This window comes from Bremia lactucae, linkage group LG17 (genome assembly GCF_004359215.1).
Source record: "Bremia lactucae strain SF5 linkage group LG17, whole genome shotgun sequence".
Lineage (NCBI taxonomy): Eukaryota > Oomycota > Peronosporomycetes > Peronosporales > Peronosporaceae > Bremia > Bremia lactucae.
The window spans coordinates 92,588-113,675 of record NC_090626.1 but is presented as its reverse complement, the minus strand read 5'-3'; the positions used below and the strand labels follow the sequence as shown (position 1 = coordinate 113,675).

Genomic DNA, 21,088 nt, shown 5'->3' with positions numbered 1-21,088 from the left:
GTCATTTGCTGTTTCAGCGAATCCCATGAGGGAAAAGCGTCGTTTATGGACGTGCTGCACGATAGTGCCCACTCCATGGCTCTACCTCCAAGTTTGGAAATGGCCATAGCCACCTTTTGCCGTTCTGTTAAGAACAAGGCGGAATCAATGGACATTTCCATCTGCTTAATCCAAAAAGGGAGATTTTCTCCCTCTTTTCCCTCAAATGTTTTCACATTTACAGTTAGAGGGCGAGCCCGAGTCGGCTCTGAGTCAGGTACAGAGATGTACCGGGTTGGCATAGATGCCGCTAAATGGTCCTGTACCTGACCGATCAGGGAGGCTTCGTACCGCATGAAGGCTTCAATTCTTGCATGCAGGACCTCTAGTCCTTGGTAAATCATAAATTCCACGTGCTCAAGCCCGAATAAGGTTTTGAGCTTGTCATACGCGGCGCGTTGCGCTTCTGACAATTCTGGAACCTCTTCCATTTTCGAGAGAAATTAGTCTTGTAAAGACTCAAGCGTAGATTGACTACGAGTGCTACCAGGTGTAGCGGAGCTACCTCGCTCCTAAAGTCCGAGGAAGACTTTTCAGACTCAGAGAGTCACTTAGTTCTGCTGAACTAATAGGTTTAACAACTCAGGGAGTCGTACAAGCTATCAAAGTTAAGAAATCTTAATTCAAGGGATACAGGGGTTCGTAGAACCAAGTGGCAACTAGTGCCCAAGAGGATATACCTTAGAAAGGCTTCTATCGCTTACAGATCAATGCGCAAGCCTTACGTAGGCACTTAACGCCTTAAGATCAAAAGGGGAACTGAACCTTATTTAATTACTTAAATCTAAAAACCTTACCCTAGCTAATTAAAATAATATATTTTGGCCGCCAAATTAATATCTGGCGGCGACGACATTTATTACCCATAATAAATGGGATTTAAGTAACTAACTATTTTAAAATTAGATAAAAGGGTACTTTACCCATAAAGTAAATGTACCACAACAACGGTTCTCCAACCGATGTGTGCTTCACTACATGTTTTGTTCTTAACAGGCCAAGAGTGGCGGCACTTGATTGGCAAGTCATAAAATGAGAGAAAGAAAGAGCAGCAAATCGAGCTAGAGGGAGAAATTGAGCTGGAAAACAATGACGAGGGTCAGAAGTTCGCTCTTGCGTATCTTCGTTAGTTGGTCTTTGGAGGTCAAGCTAGGGATGAATTTACTTTACTTTACGTCTACCAACTTTTGCGGAAGTGCATGTACACCTCTCAAATAATCAAATCTTAGTGCTCTTGTTTTGTACCCACCATGAGCGCAAGCAAGCCACAATTTTCTTATGTATCAGTTCTTGTCGGCTTTCGCTCGTTATTTCTTTGTTTAAAAAGCATCTTGCTTGATATCAAAGTTATTGCGAATTTCATTAGCAGGCCTTAAATATTGAGAATTCTATTTGCAGTTCTTTCGAGCTACTGAAGCTGGGGAGGCCTGCATCAAGGATTCTCAATATATATTCTAGTTATCAACAAATGCTACCATTACGCTACCCTCATAAATACAGAGGTGGATGCATCAAAGTCCAAAAGGGGATGACTCTTAAGGAATGGTTGTTAATTTTGCGATGATGCGAAGCGTAAAAAAGGCATAGCGCAGCAATTAAAGGTGTCTGCCCGAGGACGATCTGAACGAACCGGATACGACCTTTAACGTCAACTGCGTTGCAAGCATTCTGTGCAATCGGCGGCGTGCAAATGCAATAGCGGAATAACGAAAATGTTTTATGTTGTCAATTTTAATCTGGTGTGTGGCTATAACGGTTCCCTAAGATTATTATCATTTGATAATTTTGGCTTAATATTTCCAATAATACAAATTTAATAATCTTGATGCTACAAGACAATAAGTTTATTGATTGATTTAATTTTAATAAACCCCGCCAATCGTTACAAGACACGATGGGGCGGTGCGCAAGAAAGTGCTATACATAGCTTGTTATTATTATATAAGTCATTTGATAGAATATCGTTACATTGGAACTGTAGGCGGGTACGTCGTAATGCGGCCACGCTCTACTTAGCCACACACCCTAGCACAGCGAGGAGCGATTTAACCAGCTTCTCTTGCGTGAGGGTTGGTCACAAATGTGCACCACACCCGAGTGCTGAGTCTAATTACTATAATTTAGTAATTAACCCTACCCTTAGTATACCAAATTTACTTAATGGGGACTGTGTAAGATAAGGGCAACTTTAGCCCGTTACACCATCCCCCTTTAAGAGCAAATTTACATTTTCAAATTCGTCAAAGAGGAGCGAGGAACTGCGAGCAGCTTTACGCGCTGCTAGTTCACTCAATCACTCTAGCGACCTGAGTTTTTATTCACGGCGCCAAAGATGCATCCTAAAGGAGCCACGTTGGTAAATCGTCTGCGAAGACGCCCACTCAACCTCACACTAAGCGCACGCGTCACGTTAATTCGCCGGCAGCGTCTAATGCCTTAGTCGAAACGCCGACAGCTACTGCGTCTGTCGCGTTAACGGGGCTTAAGGATTCATCCCACTTTATTAGTGAAGATGTCGTTTCGTCGCTCATTGTCGACTGCAATGAGTCGACACCGTTGCCGTCACCTCATAGTAGTGATGCGGACAACGAGCTCATTTGGAAGGATGATGGCGCATTATTGCCCATCCAAACTTCTCTCATGGCTCACAGCATGGAGACAGCAATATTTACGAATGCTGTCTCGTCGTCTGCACTGGAGAGCGCTGCACATAAAGGCGCAGCCGCTTCTCCGTTCGGTATAACCACTACGACACGTTCCGAATACTGCCGCTGCATTAACGCTTCGCACTAGTAAGACTTATCGAAACTGCTGTCCTCAAGCATGCAGCGTGTCATCTCTACCAGAGTTCGATTCATGCGCACTGCCACGCCGTTCTGTTCCGGATTGTATGGAATTGTGTACTTTTGCTTGATGCTCAGACCATAATCCATAATGGTTCTGACATAGAGGATTCGGAGCTAAAGCTCCGCCGACGGCACGTGAACGTGCTCAGTCGGTGTAACAAGCCAGTCGTTTAGAACCTGGGTATGTGACGGGTGGCATACCAAAGATACCCCCTCCATCTAAATGGCCTCGTTTAAACGGCCAAGAACGTCGCTCCTAGAGCGCGCTCTTGTAGACGCACATAATTATTATGGCGTCTTAAAATCATGACGGGCTCAGAGAAAAAACGCTTGGGCGTATTTTCCCGATCCCGTTCGTGTTGCGTTCAAATGAAATGCATAACCAATACGAGACGGAGATCCTGCGCCGCATTCTGATGCGATGAGACAGCGGTCGCAGCGAATTAATTTCGCCTGCTTGCGTGTAAAAGAAATCATGGGCGGTAGCGTACCCCCTGTTCTTCTCAAAACGCTTCTTCTGCTAGTCCATTTGAGACTAGCGAAGAGGCTTTAGCTGGTGCTCCTTTTCATAGGCAGTCACCAAGCCGGGCACATTAATACGGAGGGTATCGATCGGTTCCCAAGAGCCAAAACTCTTCAGGTAACTTTTCCATTGGACGAGGATCTGATACCCTTGCCTCGCGGGTCGGTGGACAAGCAAGCTTCCAACAAGGAAGCGTTGATTTCCACCCGCCTACATTAGTGTAGGCGGCGCCCGATAGGAGTAGCGATGTCGCCCAACTACACGTGGCTGCCTTACCTTCGTCCGTTCAGTCACAGGCGTTAAGCGCTGCTGAACGACGTATTGCGATCTCGAGGTTCTGTCTCACGACTGACCTCGGATCTCGTTGATCTCCGAGCGAAGGCTCAGCAGGATTATGAACGCCTAAAGACTCGCTTGGACCTCTTTGAAAGGATAATGCTGAGGGATCCGCGTTACTCGCGTGATGTCCCTCGCTCTCTAAGTCCTTTTCGTGATGGGAGACATCGGTCCGATAGCTTTTCGCCTTCATCGCCCCCCCTCACCCGAACGACACTCGACTCACAGTCGGCGTCACCATCGCTCTCCTTAGACGGATGGAGATATGTGACCTCATTTGGGTCTACATACCGTTTCAGACGACCCACGTAAAATACGGGGTGCGTCTTCGTATATGGGGGAAGGGTAAGCCTATAATCTAGGTCTGCAACCTCTTCTACCATCGTAAAGGGCCCAATGAAACGCGGCAACAACTTCGTAGTACCGTACAGAAATTGCATTTTTAGGTAGGGTAGCAGTACTTAATAGTACTTTTTAAGCCACTCTAAAGCGTTCACTATTTTTGCGACCATTTCGGTCCGCATATTCGTTTTGCTTGTCCTGTGCGCTTACAATTGTGTCACGGACTTTACGCGTGATGGCTAATCGCTCATCCACAAAGCGTTGAGCCTCGCTCACGCTTTTAGCATCAAAGTCGCCAATGACACCGCCAAGAGGTCGGTTATAAGGCGTAGTTTTATTGACCACTGCTAAACTGGCAGGGTCACTAGGGCAAATTTTAGTCTCTGAGATGATATCCTCATGGGTCATCGTCATATTGACGAAACTATGTCCCTCTTTCGCACCGAGCATAGTGAGGGGCCCTCCCCCACTAAGACCGGGCTGCCCACAAACTAGACTGGCGACCTATAGTGCGCAATACGTCTGCCACGACCCGATTGGCACCTTCTGTTTGGCCATCGGTCTGGAGATGATCTGCGATCGACATGTGAAGCTTGCTACCGGTATCGGTAGCAAGCTTCGGTAACGGCTTCAGTCTCGCACTTCTGGACGGTGCAGGCTTAATGCGCTGATACTGTTCACAAGAGCGAATATAGTTGGCCACCAATCTATATAGGTGTGGCCACCAGAATTCCTCTGAAACTCGTAAGAATGTCTTTTCACGGCCCAGATGTCCACTAGATGGTGCATCATGGAGCTCGTGAAGGATCATCAACTTGAGATCTGTGTCATGAGGCATATAGATTTTCAAGGGATCACAAGGTGACAGCTGATGCCATAACAGGTCATCGCTGTAGCTTAAGCGATTGAGCTTAGCTTTCAGGTGCGACGGAAGGGAAACCTTTTGTCCTTCGAAGTGATCCAACGGCAGGCGACAGTGGTCGTCCTGACTGTAGCTCTCTTTGATTTCAGAGGCCAATGAGCTCGTCACGTGGTATGCCTTCATGGCTGCCAACGTTGACGGCTGAAATTGTGCTTTAGCGTCTTTCCTCGAAGTCTGGTCTGCGCGATAAAGCGTCATCCAAGACATTCGACTTACTCAGCTTGTATTCAACTTTGGAATTAAATTCAGAAAAGAATGTAAGCCGTCTTGCCATTCTAGGCAAGAGGTGCGGTGAGTTTATTGCGGTCCGCAGTGATGCGTGATCCGTTATAAACCACAAATGGCTCGGTGCCCAGTAGGTGCACACGAAACTTGACAAGAGCATACTGTATTGAAAGTAGCGCTTTGTCATGCACTGGATAATTCAGTTCCGCGGCTTTTACAAGCCGGGACTTATAACAGATGACACGGTCAACGCCGTCGTCATCCTTCTGCATGAGCGCGCTGCCGATTGCAAAATTACTTGCATCGCAGACGACGCTAAAGGGCTTATCCGCGTCTGGCAATGCCAAGACCGGTGCCTCTACACGAGACTGCTTCACTGATGTGAACGCATCTTCTTGTTCTTTTAACCAAACCCTTTCTGTGTCCTTTTTAAGAAGATCAGATAATGGTTTAGTTTGCTCCGCATAACTCTTGCTGTACTTATGCAAGTAATTAGCGAGCCCTAGGAATTGGTGCGAATCCTTCAGATGCCGTGGGATTGGCCATTCCTTTACTGATTTTACCTTGTCTGAGTCTGCTCGTACACCATGTGTAACAACGAAGCAGCCCAGTACAGGTATCTCAAAGACCCCTATGACGCACTTTTGCAAGTTTACGTACAATTGGGCGTCCTTTAAAGTCTGCAGCACAGCGTCTAAATGACGCTTGTGCGACTCTATTGGGCTCAGCCCGTCCTCGGCCCTACTATGCTCGAATACATCGTCAAAGTAATGGGGCGCGTAGGCACGGTGCTGACGCATCACGTGACCCACCACTCGGTTGAATATCGCTAGTTGCGTTTTTCAAACCTTGGGGCATCACAAGCCACTCCCAAAGCATATCGCTTGGTGTGCTTACTGCCGTTTTGGCTACATCGGACTCTCTCATGAGTACCTGATAGTAGCCATCCTTCAAATCCAACGCGGAAAAGATAGTTGACTTTCCCATGGAGTTCAACAAGACATCTTTACGCGGAATTGGCGTTTGCGCCGGTATGGTCGCCGTATTCAGCTTATTGTAAGCATATATTACGCGCCATCCACCTGTGGCTTTACGCACACAAAAGGTCGGGCTGCAGTGAGGCGACTTGCTCTCACGCACATGTCCCGCCTTGGCTCGCTTGTCGAAGAACTCATCGATAAATGGACTTGTTCTTTCGGTAACAGCCATTGCCTGATCACACAATACTTGGTGCCAGGTTCGAGGTCTATCTCGTGCCCGATGCCCCTATCTGCTGGTAGGCGGCTCGGCACTTCTTCTGGGATCACATCACGATGTTTCCACAGAACCTCAAAGAACGGACTGTCTCTCAAGGCATCCCAGCCTTGAGCAGCGTACCGCTTCTTTTTGTCCGTTTCTAGGACGCTCTCGTCCATTGTGGACGACGAGCAGCAGTCCGCCAAGTTCTCTTCTGGAACTGGTGTGACTATTTCGTGGATCTTTCCTTCCTTTAATTCGGCAAGGAACAGATCCCACGACATCTCCGGGAGATTTACTATCTCCTCGGCAGAGTAAAATACTTGCCGGAGCACCTCAAGTGAAGATGCCTCCGCAATTTAGTCTTTGACGGCCTCGAACACCATGTTCGAAGGCCCGCCCTCTTTAATAGGAACCAAAGGTCACTCTTAGACGTACCTTTGATCGTCTTAACCTGTCGAGTACTAGTTCGTCCAGTCACCACGACCTTTGACTGGGAAGCGGATGCCGTTGCTTTCCTGGCTAACGCACCCCTTCCAACTGCGCCACGCTTTAGGCCCTGCACCGGTTCATGCGACGCTTGACTTCCTGTCAGCTCGTCGTCTACTGCCTCAGGATCTCGGCACTGTGCAGGACATTCGGACGCATGACTACTTGTCATCGTCCTATTTACTAACCCAATCTCAACGAGCTGGGTAGGAATTGGTGGCGTATGACATCCCGTCAATGCACCGCACCCTCAACTGTGTTCGACACGACATCAGTTGCATACGCCTCTCGCAGGAGCTCATCCTTTCCGGTATCCTGCGTAGAGTTCGCAACTGTGCGTGTACGCCAGTCTATTCATGGTTGGTACTTTGACAACCATGGCATGCCTAGGATGAAGTCACACGGACTCTACATACCTAGCACTGTGAACTTCTTTCGCAGCTTGCTTGTTTGCCGCTTGCTTCCGGAAGAACGTCCGCCTTAAGAGCCCGCTGTACATCGTGGGTTGGACGCTGGTTTCTTCGCACTTGCTCATAAGCAAATAGCTTTGCAACCGTGAGAGTGTCCGGTTCCACATCGTAGCCGCCAATAGCAAGCCATTCGTCCTCGTCCTCGGTGCCTGCAACCTGGGTGTCTCCGTCTTCCACAACCAACAGGATAAGTATTTCTGTGATGTCGAGAGACAACAAGGTGAACACACGTCACTAACCAACTTCTTTGAGTTCCTGGCGCTTATCAGCTTTGGCTTGCAGCATCCGCGTCGAGAAAAATTTCTCTTGAAAACCCGCGGCATGTTTAAGCTGTCCGTGGAAAAATTACGTTTACCGCTTCAAGTTGCAGCGCGGCAAAGGTGTGAGAGGGCTGAAGAGATATTGTGGCAGAAGTTGGCAAGGCTTGACCAATCAAAGGATCATCCTCTGACCCCCTTATCCGTTAAAATCTCCTTGTACGGCTGCCAAAATTGCGAATTTTCCTTATCATACATACAAAGACTCGGAACTTTAAAGTGCTACTAATCAGCCAAAAAAAGCTAAACGTGATAACGAAACTTACTTTTGGAGCCCTGCATTTGCTACACATTCTATGTATGCGCTTTAACAACAGCAATTTTATTCAGGGAAAAGTTAGAATTTCAAAAGGAGTTGCTGGGACTAGGTTGTGTGCATAATATTCTAGCAAGATTTATGTTTTTCTTGCAACATGTAACGGGGCACTGCCGGCTTGTAATGCTTCAGTACAAGTCCACTTCGCACTGCTTCAGTGCGAGTGGTGCCTCACGTCAATTCACGTACACTAATACATGCAGAGGAAGACTCTCCTTAAGATACTTGCTTTAAAGAGGGTTAAATGAAAAACTGTATTAATATAATTAAGTTCTTCTTGTCTATCTACTTAGTACTAATTTGTCTCTCTCTTTGCGCGCGCCCAGCGCTGACTGGACCGCAGAGAAAGTAGATATAATGGTCTATATCTACCAATGGATAAGATTTTAGAATAAAACCATGTAAAGTAATATTCTCCAAATATTATCTACCTTTTAGAGAATATATTAATTAACACCTTTGAGTGTCAATTTCATGTAACGATACACCACGTTTACATCATGTTGCAGCAATTTGTAGTCTACAAAGATTACTCGACAATTCGATGTCAAAATTACTTGACTTTAGCGTCACCAAAAATGTATTCGACCTAAAATTGAGGAGACAGCTGTAGCCGAAGCTCTGATTTAACGGACGCCACACCTAAAATTAAGATGACAATGCGATGCTAAATCAATGAAATACGTAAAAATTTGTTGCCTTGCACTGCATCAAACGATTGTTATATAAAACATCTGGAGCACAGTCACATCAAAATATATTAACGTTTTATAAACTTACATTAAGAATCTGTCTTGAACTGCAAATTATCAGGCGCCTTCATGAAAGTGCTGCACGGCAATGATAGAGCGTCCACATAAGTCGGAGCAAATTGTCATCAATTCAGTTTTAATCTTCTGAGAAACTTGATCGCTTGAGATTCAACAAATCAAAGTAAAGAAATCTTTTTACTGCTACCGATGAACCAAGTCAGTGAGTTGTTTTATTGTAGCAACCGCTGTCTTCGGATCCATCTTCCGCATGAGATTGGTCGCATTCGAAGTCTCTGGAAGCCACGCGACACGTCGAAACGAAGCAGTGGCGTTGAACAGTGCCAACTTTCTTTTCAAAAGTTCTTGCAGCCCAGTCAGACGTTTTTCGGCTTCATTCCAGCTCTCGAACGCTTCTGGGCTTGTATCAACAAAAAACCGCAGCCGTTCGAGATAATACGTGATCACAGTCGCCGAGAGAACAAAGACGTGGTGCATGTCTCGATGAATATGAAGTAGATCCACAAGCGTATCCAATGCACGCAAGTCCACCTCGAGTCGTTCTTTGGAGTCATCTAACGCCATATTCCGCCGATCTGCACTGCGTCGGTATCGTGTCAAGTTTTTCAGTACAAGCAAGAGCTGATGTAAAAGCTCCACGTGTGGTCGACTTCGATTTAATCCGCGAATTGCTTCAAAAATCGTTGATGAAATTCGAAGCTGAACGCACTTGTGACAACATTCTCGCGAGTAGCGCGTGCACACTTCGATAGTATGGCTTGCAAAAAGCATGTCTTGAAGTCGCTTGCCATGTAAAAGCATATGAAGAGCTGTGTCGAGTCGAGATCCCAATGTTTGAGATGGCTCGATCGATTTTCTTCTCTCGCCACGATCCGAAACCTTGACTCGTAAAGCCTGTGGATGCTTCGAAAACGAATTCGCATCTTGCTCAACCAGACGCATTCCTGACAACTTTTGTCGCTGCTGGGTGACTTCAACACTGCACTGACGTAAGCGAACCCACATTCCACGCCACCAAGCCTGAAGTCGACGCACAGCCACCAGATACTCGTGCCGTTGCCGATACGGATCTACTACATACTCAATCAGCCACGACGCAACGAGCCGCTCTGCACGTGCTCGAGCCAAGGCCAACGCCATCGCTGTTATCTTGCGTTGACGACACTCTTCATTTCGTCGAGCCCGTTCAGCCCACGTACATTTCATAGTTAGCCACCACACCTGCAGACACTGTGCTGCAGCCCCTCTTGCTTGTGTTATCTGAATACGTGCGTTAAGAGCCTGTTTAAAACGGTGCAACCGCCAACACGTTTCGATTCGTTGAACTTGTGTACTACGTTTTTGCCATAGACCTGCGCTTATGTGCCTCCAATGAGCTCGGACCATCAACGTGCGCTTGCGTTGGTATTTCCGTATACACTCTGCATACCACCATTCAATTCGCCAGCACGAAATGAGCAAATGCAAGCGCTGCAATTGTGCCTGAAACGTAAAGAAATCAAACTGAAAACGGCGAGAAACCCACCCACGTACATACTTCTGAATTTTTACAGCGGCACGGTGCCGATACAATGCTCGACAAAATCTTGATCGTACCAACCATGACCGAAATGCACGCTGAAGCACAACGACACGATTCCAAGTTACAGCGTATTGGTGTCGGTTCATATATCCACGAACGACTGCTTGGATCAATGTTGCTGCTACTGTTCGCTTTTGAAAGACATACACGCTGTAGACTGCTTGGATTCGACGAGCTGCACGGTGAGCCAACTTCTTCTGTAGGCGATCTAATCGATCCTGACGAATTTGTTCCAGTCGTTCCTCTTCCTCTCTTTGCAAGCGCCGATAGTTCAAAAGCATGCTGTAAAACGATTGTAGCGCACAGAGTTGACGCTGACGACGCCAAACACGTACATTCTGCTGAATTACACAAGCGCTGTAACGACAGGTCCGATACCACGTCTTTAAGTGCCACCCACGCACCAACGTTTGGATCTGTGTAGCAGCCACATTCTGCTTTATACACTGATAGCTTCGATACTTCTTTTGAATGCAGCATGCCGCGCGCGTCCCCACTTTATGTTTCAATTCCTTTACCTGAACATCTCGTCGTTGGGCTTCAAGTACCATTCTACGATTGTACAACTGAAGTCGGTTGTAAAATTGCGTCAACGCCAACAATAGTCGCTGTTGCCGCCATGCACGAACATTATGCTGAAGCTTTATCGTCGCTTGTCGCATCTCTTGAAATCGCAGCTGCTGTCTTTTACACCGGAATACACTAGCCACTTTCGTCGCAGCAGCTTCGCGTTTGCACCACATAAAGATGCGGAAATGCTTTTGAATACATGTGACTGCACGCGTCTCAACTCGTCGCTGCAGCTCGCGTCGACATCTTTCATGTTTCTTCTCGCGCATCATTTCGTTAAACCGTTGCAGTGCCTTAAGCCTCTGCATTTCTCGTCGGTGGTGTTGAAATACTAACCATCTTCGCTCAAGTGTTCGAACCGCTTGCGACCGTTGTTGCCACAACTGCTGACGTTTCATCCGTGCCGCCTGACGAGCGTAAGACTGTCGCCAACACACTTGAATTCGATTGACAGCAGCGTGCCAGTCAGCAAGCATTTGCTGCCGCACAAGACGAGCTCCTCCCCTTGACAAATACTGCAGCCACACACGCTCAATCACAACACAACTTGCCCTCATTTTCCCAAGCTGTGCACTTAAATCGTGTTTTGTATGTCGATCCTTCTCGTGCCTCCACCTCAGATGCTTCCGCCAGCATGTTTGAATACATGTAGCTGCCTTGAGATAAAATCTAGATTTACAACGCGCATGGAAAATCCGCTGAAGCGTCAGCACAGAACGACGAAGCCGTAGAAAGCGCTTTCGAGCCGTCGACATTTGCACGGTAGCTTTTACCACTGATGCGGCTCGCAAGAGTTTACGACACTGACGAATTGCTAGTCGCTTTTGACTCGAGGTGTACCAAAAGCGCTGCACAACACGGGCACTATTCGTTTTATTTCGATACAGTCGCAATCGTATCCACGGACTTTGCCACCATCGTTTCAATCGCGACGCAGCATTAATTTCACTGCACGACTCCATTAAACGAGACTGCAAGTAACACACAAACGTGACCACCATCTTGTCTTCTGGTGGATTCTTACTATTGCAATCCTGGGGCATCAAAACTGGCACCTGTCCAAGCTGTTTAATGCGATCATTTACAAGCGTAAAGTGCTGCTGCTCGTTCGCCAAAAGCTCCGTCGTTATCACTGATTCTGCGTCAGTCTCTTTGACGTCACAAGTCGTCGGTAATACATCGGATTTTAATAGCAACATTGGATGGTAGTAGTGTAGGAGGTAGCAAAGGGCCTTTCCATCAGCAAATGAGCTCGTAAAGTCATGGATAGAGACGTCATAATTGGCACATACGGCTCGGCACCATTCTAGCAAGAGCGAGTAGCTTTCATGTTCGTAGGTACATCCTAATGGCGCTTGCTCCTGCTGACGATCAAAGCATTCCTTTGCATGAAAACTCATTCGTTTAATCACCGTGGCGATCTCTTGTCGCATCCTCGAGGCATCCACAAGCGACTGTAGCTGAAATGAACTAATTAAAGTCCACAATAAGGCCAACGTCTTTTCACGATGGCCACTCACAATGGTCTTGGCCAGCATTCCCACACGCTTTTCATTCACTTTGCCCTCTAAGCCAGCAAATCCAGAGGAAGATACTTTAACGCGACCGTACAATCGATCGTCTGTGCGAGTGCTCCGTTGAAGTGTCTTCAGCACACTCGTACCGCATTTTTCTTGCAAAAAATAAAGACACAATTCCACATTATGAATCTTTTGCAAGCGCGAGAGGGCCGGCACTCGCAAAAACGTTGACAATCCTCGTGTCGTGCCTTTTGTCTTTTTATCCCGAGCTGTTGGTCGATTCGTTAAAGCTTCCATGAGCTTGGCCAGTCGAATGCCATCGCGCAAGTCCGTCGTTAGATCCGTTACCTCTAAATCAACTTCGTCTAATGCCGTCTGCTCATACGTCACTTCGTAGCCAATTTGTTTTAAATGCTTGTCGATTCGTCCTTCACTAGCCAAAAAGAGTCGACAGAATTCCGTCACAAAGACCTGCGATGTTTTAACCCCGCTTTTGCCATCAAAACAGCTTTTGTCACTGTCTTGAGAAGCCACATTTGACGATTTTCGAAAAAGACAAGGGAGTTGCTCAAACGTGTCAGTTTTGTGCTCCATCACACGGTCAAGAAACAGCACAAGCATCAAATATTTAAGCATAAATGATTGAGTTAACGAATCGAAATACTCACGCCCATTGATGTGTTTCTTGGTGTTGACAAATGCATTGCCTCCATCCATACGGTCTGCCGTGGATCCATCCAGCGGTGTTTTAAGATTCTGCACCAAGCGATAATTCTGCGCCACATTCTCATCTTTCACCAAATGCTTGAGAATCACTCGTCGTAATACTAGCGGCATCTTGTCGTCTTTCTTTGCTTTTGTTCCATAAGGAGTTCGAAAGATTGTGCGCAGCAAACACTTTTCCGCTTGCATTACTCGCGTCCCAAGCACAGCATAGAGCCCTAAACAGAGCCACACTGGATGATATCGATTTAAAAGCTCTAATAGCTCCTCTTGTAAGCCCACGTCAGCATATACAGGACGATCGGCACGGAAGACAAGCCTTTGATTCCCAATTTCATCCTGTAACGCAAACAAGAGATCTTGTAATTGTTCTGACCGATACAACGCCCTCGCCGCTAAAATCCACATCTCTTCCATGCGTTTTTGCACCAGCACACGCAAAGACGTAAACTCGGTTCTCAGACCATTTTCCTGAATGTTCCCGACACTTTCTTGACCCACTCGGTCCTTCAAAAGCACGTAATTCATCCATTTCATAAATGCCTCGGTCTGTTTATTCATCCAAGTCACATCATACCCTTTCTGTCGTTTTTTCCACCACGATCCCGTCGATCCTACTGCACGCTTTAAAGACTTGGTTAACGGCTTTGTCGCCATTGTTTTTGTCCTTTTATTTGGCATGGCCATCGACACGGATAAGGAGCGTTTGTCGCCGAGTCTGTGCGTATCATTCTCTATCAACTCCACGCGCGAGTTTTCGCGAGGCAACACACGACCAGTAACTCGACACTGGAGCGTCGTCTGGTCATTGACAAGAAACTTGAGCACAGCAGTTACGACCTTTCCAACGTCTACTGGTAAAGGCTCAAAGGTCACCCGCATGGGTACTGACTTGAACGCCTTGACGACACAGACATGTAAATCACATTTAAATCGTAACTTGTCCGATGCGTAGGGCTTGATACTGTACCCATTGTATTTGACGCGTATGTTTGGAATGTCACTAGGATTCTGGAGCGTCAATTGTCGACTGGAACGGTTCCCAAGCGCCACTGTGCCAAAGTCCAATTGTCCACTGGAACAAGAGTCGTTTAAAAGCAGGACTGAAGACCCAGTACGAGCAATATTGGTCTCAAGCTCCAGTGTGTCGGCATGGAGCACCTCGGCTCGTGCTTCAAAGTGCGTGACCGCATTGGACACAAGTAGAGTGTCTCTGTCTCGCTCACACTCGCTCTCTGGTGAAGTATACGACGCTGAACGTTTTCCAAGAATGGAAGAAGTAGAGAAAAGCTCGGTATCGGATGTTGTAGGCTCGCGAGTTGTAGGTTGGAATGATTGTCGACGGAGGCACTTCCTTGTGTCATTGCGGTGGCCTGGCGTCGAGCAAAGACGAGGCATGCGATTCTCCTTACCATCATTCACGGATGCGAAAGTCGTCTCGCTGCTATTTTGCATGGCTGTAGCGCTACAGATTCGTAAAGAAAGCAGATGAAAGGAGCGCGCGCGCGGCTACTTTCCTGGCTGCGTTATTGTTGCCGGTTTCTAAAGCTTGGGTCGAAATGAATAAAGTTTGAGAGGGTAAAATGAGTAGCCGTGCTTATTTTTTTTAGATCCTAAAAAAGGTAGCTTTGTGTGCCAAACACGAATCGAACTTATCCGAAGTCGATAGCTGCCAACCAGTAGCCTTATACTTTCGAGACGCGGGGCATTTATTTGCAGGAAGCTCAAGCGGAAGAATGTCGACGATCTCGAAGGAGCAGCACGATGAACTATGCGTGGCATACGCCTCTATGATTCTCTTTGATGCGGAGCATGAAATCACGTCGCAGTCCATTGAGCAAATTGTGCAGGCTTCTGGCAATGAAGTAGAGCCTTACTGGCCTACGCTCTTTTCGTCACTTTTATCGAAGGAGGGCAAAGTTCTTGAAATCATTTCGTCTGGCGGAGCTGTTGCTGGAGGCGCTCCTTCCACTACAGGTCCTTCTACTGGATCATCCTGTGAGGTAGATGAGAAGGTGGTGGAGAAATCAAAGGAAGAAGAAGACGATGCAGCTGTAAGTTTGGTTTTGTTGTGCTATTAAATTTCTCATAGCTCATACGTCTCTAACTCTTCCATGCATTCAGGATTTGGGTGGTGGCATTGACATGTTTGGTGGAGAGGACTACTAGATTGTGCGTTAGCAAACAGCGTGACTAGACATTGTGAGCCTATCGTCTGAGTGTCATTAAAATCGTAATGGACTTGGGCGTCAAAAGTCTTCCGATAAATTAAAGATACGAGCTAGCGTCGTTGTATCCTCATTTTGCGACCTGCTTTTTCAGCCTCCACGCTTATCTGTCTCGCTTATGAAATTCGTATTAAGGTTGTAGTGTTTGTGAAAATAATTACTTTAGGTAACGTGATGCTATTTGAGCACATTATGCAACATAAGAGGAAAAGTTATGTGAATTTATGTCACCCCTTTATTCCGATTTAACGGTTATCCAAGGAAATATGCCACATTCCTACTTTTGACCCCCCAAAGCTACCTCACATTATAGAATGACCGACGCTGTTGCTAAGAAGGCCGTGAAATGGCACAAGCTGCCGTATACCAAGTTTCTGTTGCACGAGTCGAAACGCGCTCATTTCCAACCCTTTCTCATCGCTGGCGTGTACGTGCTCAAATTTTGTTACTCTTGTAAGTCGTCGTCATTAACGCTTTTTTTATCACGACGTTCGACAGAGCTGCCTGGGTGATTTGTGGCATTCTTCCTACTCGTGGCGCCACCCAAGAGGACAAGGAAAAGAGCAACTTTTGGAAACGCACTCATGGCAAGTTCGACTACAGCCATCACTAGGCCTTTACGAAAACATTTGAGGCACAAGCTTGAAGGCCACAACAGACGTAACTTGCTACTCATTCTGTCGATTTTAGCATCATAAATTCTTCTGCATAGAATTAATTACATGCCGCACTAATAAAGTTTCTTAACCATTCACAAGAAGTTTACGACAATTTCAATCATTCTCCGCATTTAACAATCGCATCGTAGCATCAATCATTATCCACATTTCTTTAAAATTTAGCTATGAAAGTTGTTAACTTTACTAAAAATAAAGTATTTTTACAACTTGGAGTCGCTCACGAAGCGTGACTTTTTCTCCATCTCCTTGGACCAACGCTCGAGTGTTTTTCGAGGCATAATGGGCATCTTGTAAAGATAATGTCCCCCATCCACAATTGTAGTGTTTCCCGACAAAAAACTTCCCGCTGGTGACACCAAGTACAGCACCGCCGCTGCAATATCCGTCTTGGCGCCAACACGGCCAAGAGGAACAGTGCTCGTTATGATTTTCTTCTTCTCTTCTGAATTCAAATCACCTCCAAGCTTAGCCAATCCTGTCGTATCACCAATAGGCCCTGGAGCCACGCCAGTCACGCGAATTCCATACTGTCCCCATTCTAATGCGAGCGAGCGCGTTAAGCTGTCCACCGCGGCCTTAGCCGCCGACGCATGGACCTGGTACCACGTGGCCGGACGCTGTAATGTGGCTGTGATGTTAATTATACGTCCATCACCACTGCGTTTTAGTGACTCGAATGCCGCACGGCTCATGTTGAAAGTGCCAATTGCGTCGATTTCCATGACTGTGCGGAAGGCGTTCGTAGATAGCTTCTCGGCCAGCGCAAGAAAATTGCCAGCCGCACAATTGACTAGCACATCAAGCTTTCCGAAGCGGTTTACTACCTGTTTAACCGCCTCTTCGGCCCTTTCAGTAGACCGCACGTCACCTTGCACGAACATACACGCCTCGTCGGCCACGCCACGCTCGCGCATGATCACCACGGTGCTTTGCAACGTGCTCGCTCGGCGGCCAAAGATCGCAACCTTGGCACCATACTCGGCAAGTTTAAGAGCTATTTCCTGGCCAATACCTGATCCACCGCCAGTCACAAGAGCAACGCGACCAGCGCATGCGCCGCGACGGAAAACTTGCGCGATACTTGCCGAGTCCATGAGCTAAGGTTGTTACATCATTATTTTTCAAGATTTTTACTTTTACAATAATTAAAGTATCGCTGACCATAAATATTTTACTTAATTCGCTATCGTGGATCTAGCCCCTCGAATATATTGTGCCGCGACGCTTAAGGAAGCCAGCGGTGCGTACACGAGTTTAAAAAATCCACGTATGTCGTGTGATTTATTAACTTCCTTCCTATGTATTTCCATTAGAAGAGGTGAGTTGCAGTAGCCATGAGCATTGTCGCCACCTTAGAGTCACAGGCTCAGAAGACCTACTATTTGGTGGACAAGAAACCCTTTTTTAAGCATTTTTACCCCAAGGATGTGGCTATCCTTGCTGTGCGCTCAGTAGCCACGCAAAGTCTATTGGTCGCTAATGCATACGTGGCTTCGCTGGACCTGGAGTATCAGGACGAGGAGTCAAGCGAGGACGAATTTGAAGACGTTGATGCTGTGATCGGGCACAATGCAGAATTTGTTCCTCCCTCGATTGACGAATTCTGCATCGCCAGCGCTCAAATCTTTGGCAAATCGCTCAGTATCACCACATGCGTGCGATCGCTCGAGGAAGTGGCCTTGTGCTTCTGCCACCCTCGAATCGTCAGCAAATTTATCAAAGGTCGGTCAATGCTGTCGGACTTGATTGCTCTTTTACGCTGATGAATGCGATATGTATAAATATTGTAGACATTAGCAAGTCGGCAATGCGCAAGTACGTGCGTACATCAAGCAGAGTGACTGCAGCGGCGTTGATGATTAAAACGGGTATGCGTGCTAATATGCTGGGCCATTTGGCCATCTTTTTTGTCGAAGAGGTACGTTGGTTACACTGCCAGTAGGTATTAATTATGGAAGGTTATTTATGACTTATATACTTCGTATAGGCGCTGCAGCTCGTCATCTTTTTGTATCGACACTTTAAGTCAAGAAAAGCACGCATCAAGTCTCCAACGAAACTACGGTCGATTGAGGAGGGTATTCAGAGCATTGAAAGCAAGAACGAAAGCCTTGTCTCTACCTTCGTGTCAAACACGAGTCGCAATGCGTCTCGCTCCGTGCTTGCCGTCATCACGGGCGGCGTTGGCGCGGCAATGGGTACAGTCGTGCGTCCCGGCATTGGCACAATGATTGGGGGAACTCTTGGCGACTCAATCGCCTACGTTCTGCTGTGATAGTGTTCGAGATAGGATTCAGACGCCACATCTTGGTGGTCGTTATCTTAAACATCTCCGAAGGGCTATTAATTTTCGTGGTAATAGAGTTTAGGCATGTACTCCTTTATTTTGACGGTTAGAGCTTGAAGGCACTCAAACGAGGTTATTCTGGGAGGCGGTTCTATAATTTGCACAGCTCTCCCACACTTGGCGAGCGCACGGCATTACAGTCGCGTGTCTGGCCGCGGTCCGTCGGCTTCTCGTCCTTATCTTCAGTCAAACGCATACATTTCTATCACGCGTACTACCGCTGTACTCCATCTTTCCATACATCGGTTCTAATTGTCGCTCTGACGAAGCCTATGACGACATTGCCCAGTCTGTACATGGAGACGGTCTCATTGAGTGATGACGCGCCTGGTACCGTAGCCGCGGCGTCCGACACGACGGTTTTGGACGTGGTTAGCATCAAGTCTCAAATTGTACAGCCTGAAGTGCTCAAGCCGTCAAAGGAGACTGCTGAGATCTGTGTCCCTGTGTTAGACAGCGCTACAATCGGCGACGGAACATTGAGCAATAGCGGTACAAGTAATGGACAGAGCACCGGTACACAACATCGAAATAGCCATCAGAACCCCCAATTACCTCCGCTACGCATGTTGACCCAAAAATTGCCGATCGAAGAACGCGATTACGTGGACCCGACGCTCTTTTCTCCCGAAGTCTCGCGACATGCGATGGAAGTGGCACATCGTCGTGCCAAGGTCATTGCAAACGAAGTGAAAGAGATGCGTCATCTTGATAAAGACGTGAAAGGAGCGACGACGACAAAATTCTCGGCCGTTGAAGCCGTGGGGATCATTAGCGGTGCTTTTGTCACGTCTTTTCAACGAGCCAAACATCTAATAGGGGCAGAAAAAAAAGAATACAATCTATTATCTGGATCTTCTCCTATTACGGGCATGTCGAAATTAGACGATCCGGATACGGATGGAGACGGATTGCAGCTATCGCCTGATGCGCTGCGAAATGATACCAAACGTTTTCGAACTCCTCCTTTGAAACCCGCTTTGAAACGGATTTCTGTCTACTCGGCTGCTGCCTTGGAATCCAACAAGAAGTTTACGCAGATGCATCAGCCTATGACTAAAATGGGCATTCAATGGCATGAAGATGTTTTAGATGACGATGAAGAGTTTATTGAAGATAAGAGCGATAGTAGTCCGGAATCGCTTTCATTAATCATGGACGAAGAGAATAGTAGCGCTCGACCGCCTATTTTAAATTTCAAAAGCAAGTGTGACGAGCCAAAGACGCCACGGAGCAAGAAAAAACGAAAGAAATTGGTACGGTCGATGATGCGACGGCTAACACCTCCTGAGAAAGAGGAGCTTTATCGGCAACGACCGGACTTGATGATTGTGCCCAATTGGGCGCAAAAGTATCGAGAAGAGCTTGCTGGGGAAGACTCCACGCACTGGAACACGTGGCTCTTGGCGATGATATCCGTGCTGGTCGTCCTTTTGCTGGTGTTTCTTCTATTGATTGTGCGGCAGCGAGCTGCTGCCAGTGCCCAACGAGCTGATTAGTTCGGCGTATTATAGAAGACTCCTGATATTTGGTTGCTCGATAATTTCTAGAGCTTGCAAAGTAAAATATTGTCACTTTTTGTTACGTACATGTGATAAATTGGGCTTATTTCTTTGCCCTTCGAGCAGTCATACTGGTGCGTAGGCTGGGTCCCTAATTTTATACTTCTTTATTATTTCTTCTCATAGGGAATAAAATTTATTATTTCTGTTATAGACTTCATAACTATTCTTTTATACGTCATATTTTAATAAGATATTTTCAGAAAATTTTCGTAAGCGTCAGGAACTACGATGTGCGAAAAATCCGCGGCATCAGTCGAATAGAACAAAAGACCCTTATCGGTAAAATATTGATGTAAGCTTGCTCTCATTCGAGCCAACAATTTGAGTATGTCCGAGTCTCGAAACTCCTTGTTGCCGAGAGCGTAAAGCAAAGCCACGCACTGGTCATCCGTTGTAACGGGGTGTATCGTTACATGAAATTAACACTTAAAGGTTGTTAATTAATATATTATCTAAAAGGTAGATAATTTTTGGAGGATATTACTTTATATAGTAATATCCTAAATTCTTATCCATAAATAGGTATAGGCCATTATGTCTATTTATTCCGCAGACTAATCAACTGTAGAAGTAATCACAAAGAGTTACAAGATCAGATAGATAAGAATTCATTTACATGTTTAGTATTAGTTTATAGTTAAGTCAGCATTTACAAAGATAGATTAAGAGACACTTAAGTATGTTAATACAGTTTTCATTTTACCCTCTTAAGTTAACTTGTCTTAAGAGAAGTCTTCCTCTATACGTACAGTGTACGTCATCTAACGGAAGGCACCACTCGCAACTGAAGCAGTGTGAAGTGGACATGTACTGTAACAGTACAAGTCGTAGTGCTCCGATACACCTGGTAGCACTTTGTAGTCCGTCCAAGGACCACAGTTTCCACATTTAACATGGATATGTTAGATGGTAGTGGGAATACGCATCACGTTTCCCGTGAAAGCTACTCCTTTCTGAGTGACCTAGAGAGGAGTGCGGTTGAACGAATGAGTTCGACCGTAGGAAACGATGCAATCCTGGCATTACTGTCCAACTTAGACAG

At 46.5% G+C, this 21,088-nt stretch overlaps 6 protein-coding genes across 6 annotated transcripts; 4 read left to right on the top strand and 2 right to left on the bottom strand.

Annotated features, from left to right (window-relative positions):
* Positions 1 to 9,014: 9,014 nt before the first annotated feature.
* On the bottom strand, positions 9,015 to 14,681 carry CCR75_008709 (uncharacterized protein; the record flags this gene model as incomplete). The annotated part of the gene is made up of 1 exon (XM_067966759.1): positions 9,015 to 14,681. The coding sequence occupies one exon, from the start codon at positions 14,679 to 14,681 to the stop codon at positions 9,015 to 9,017; it is 5,667 nt and encodes a 1,888-aa protein (XP_067823206.1).
* A 249-nt stretch (positions 14,682 to 14,930) lies between these two features.
* Positions 14,931 to 15,734, top strand: CCR75_008708 (uncharacterized protein). The gene is made up of 2 exons (XM_067966758.1): positions 14,931 to 15,280; positions 15,351 to 15,734. Exons 1-2 carry the CDS (start codon positions 14,963 to 14,965, stop codon positions 15,393 to 15,395), a joined length of 363 nt encoding a protein of 120 aa, XP_067823205.1. The 5' UTR covers positions 14,931 to 14,962; the 3' UTR covers positions 15,396 to 15,734.
* A 13-nt stretch (positions 15,735 to 15,747) lies between these two features.
* CCR75_008707 (uncharacterized protein) lies at positions 15,748 to 16,214 on the top strand. Its single transcript, XM_067966757.1, has 2 exons — positions 15,748 to 15,881; positions 15,953 to 16,214. Exons 1-2 carry the CDS (start codon positions 15,769 to 15,771, stop codon positions 16,065 to 16,067), a joined length of 228 nt encoding a protein of 75 aa, XP_067823210.1. The 5' UTR covers positions 15,748 to 15,768; the 3' UTR covers positions 16,068 to 16,214.
* A 120-nt stretch (positions 16,215 to 16,334) lies between these two features.
* CCR75_008706 (uncharacterized protein) lies at positions 16,335 to 17,228 on the bottom strand (the record flags this gene model as incomplete). The annotated part of the gene is made up of 1 exon (XM_067966756.1): positions 16,335 to 17,228. The coding sequence occupies one exon, from the start codon at positions 17,226 to 17,228 to the stop codon at positions 16,335 to 16,337; it is 894 nt and encodes a 297-aa protein (XP_067823209.1).
* On the top strand, positions 17,218 to 18,518 carry CCR75_008705 (uncharacterized protein). The gene is made up of 4 exons (XM_067966755.1): positions 17,218 to 17,374; positions 17,448 to 17,856; positions 17,925 to 18,052; positions 18,122 to 18,518. The coding sequence occupies exons 2-4, from the start codon at positions 17,469 to 17,471 to the stop codon at positions 18,407 to 18,409; spliced, it is 804 nt and encodes a 267-aa protein (XP_067823208.1). The 5' UTR covers positions 17,218 to 17,374; positions 17,448 to 17,468; the 3' UTR covers positions 18,410 to 18,518.
* Positions 18,519 to 18,753: 235 nt separating this feature from the next.
* On the top strand, positions 18,754 to 19,980 carry CCR75_008704 (uncharacterized protein; the record flags this gene model as incomplete). Its single annotated transcript, XM_067966754.1, has 1 exon — positions 18,754 to 19,980. The coding sequence occupies one exon, from the start codon at positions 18,754 to 18,756 to the stop codon at positions 19,978 to 19,980; it is 1,227 nt and encodes a 408-aa protein (XP_067823207.1).
* Between the last annotated feature and the right edge of the window lie 1,108 nt (positions 19,981 to 21,088).

Coding starts and splice junctions, on each gene's coding strand:
- CCR75_008708 (XM_067966758.1), top strand. CDS start 14,963: ATGTCGACGATCTCGAAGGAGCAGCACGATGAACTATGCGTGGCATAC. Junction 15,281..15,350: donor AAGAAGAAGACGATGCAGCT/GTAAGTTTGGTT, acceptor CCATGCATTCAG/GATTTGGGTGGTGGCATTGA.
- CCR75_008707 (XM_067966757.1), top strand. CDS start 15,769: ATGACCGACGCTGTTGCTAAGAAGGCCGTGAAATGGCACAAGCTGCCG. Junction 15,882..15,952: donor CCCTTTCTCATCGCTGGCGT/GTACGTGCTCAA, acceptor GACGTTCGACAG/AGCTGCCTGGGTGATTTGTG.
- CCR75_008705 (XM_067966755.1), top strand. CDS start 17,469: ATGAGCATTGTCGCCACCTTAGAGTCACAGGCTCAGAAGACCTACTAT. Junction 17,857..17,924: donor CGTCAGCAAATTTATCAAAG/GTCGGTCAATGC, acceptor TAAATATTGTAG/ACATTAGCAAGTCGGCAATG. Junction 18,053..18,121: donor CCATCTTTTTTGTCGAAGAG/GTACGTTGGTTA, acceptor TACTTCGTATAG/GCGCTGCAGCTCGTCATCTT.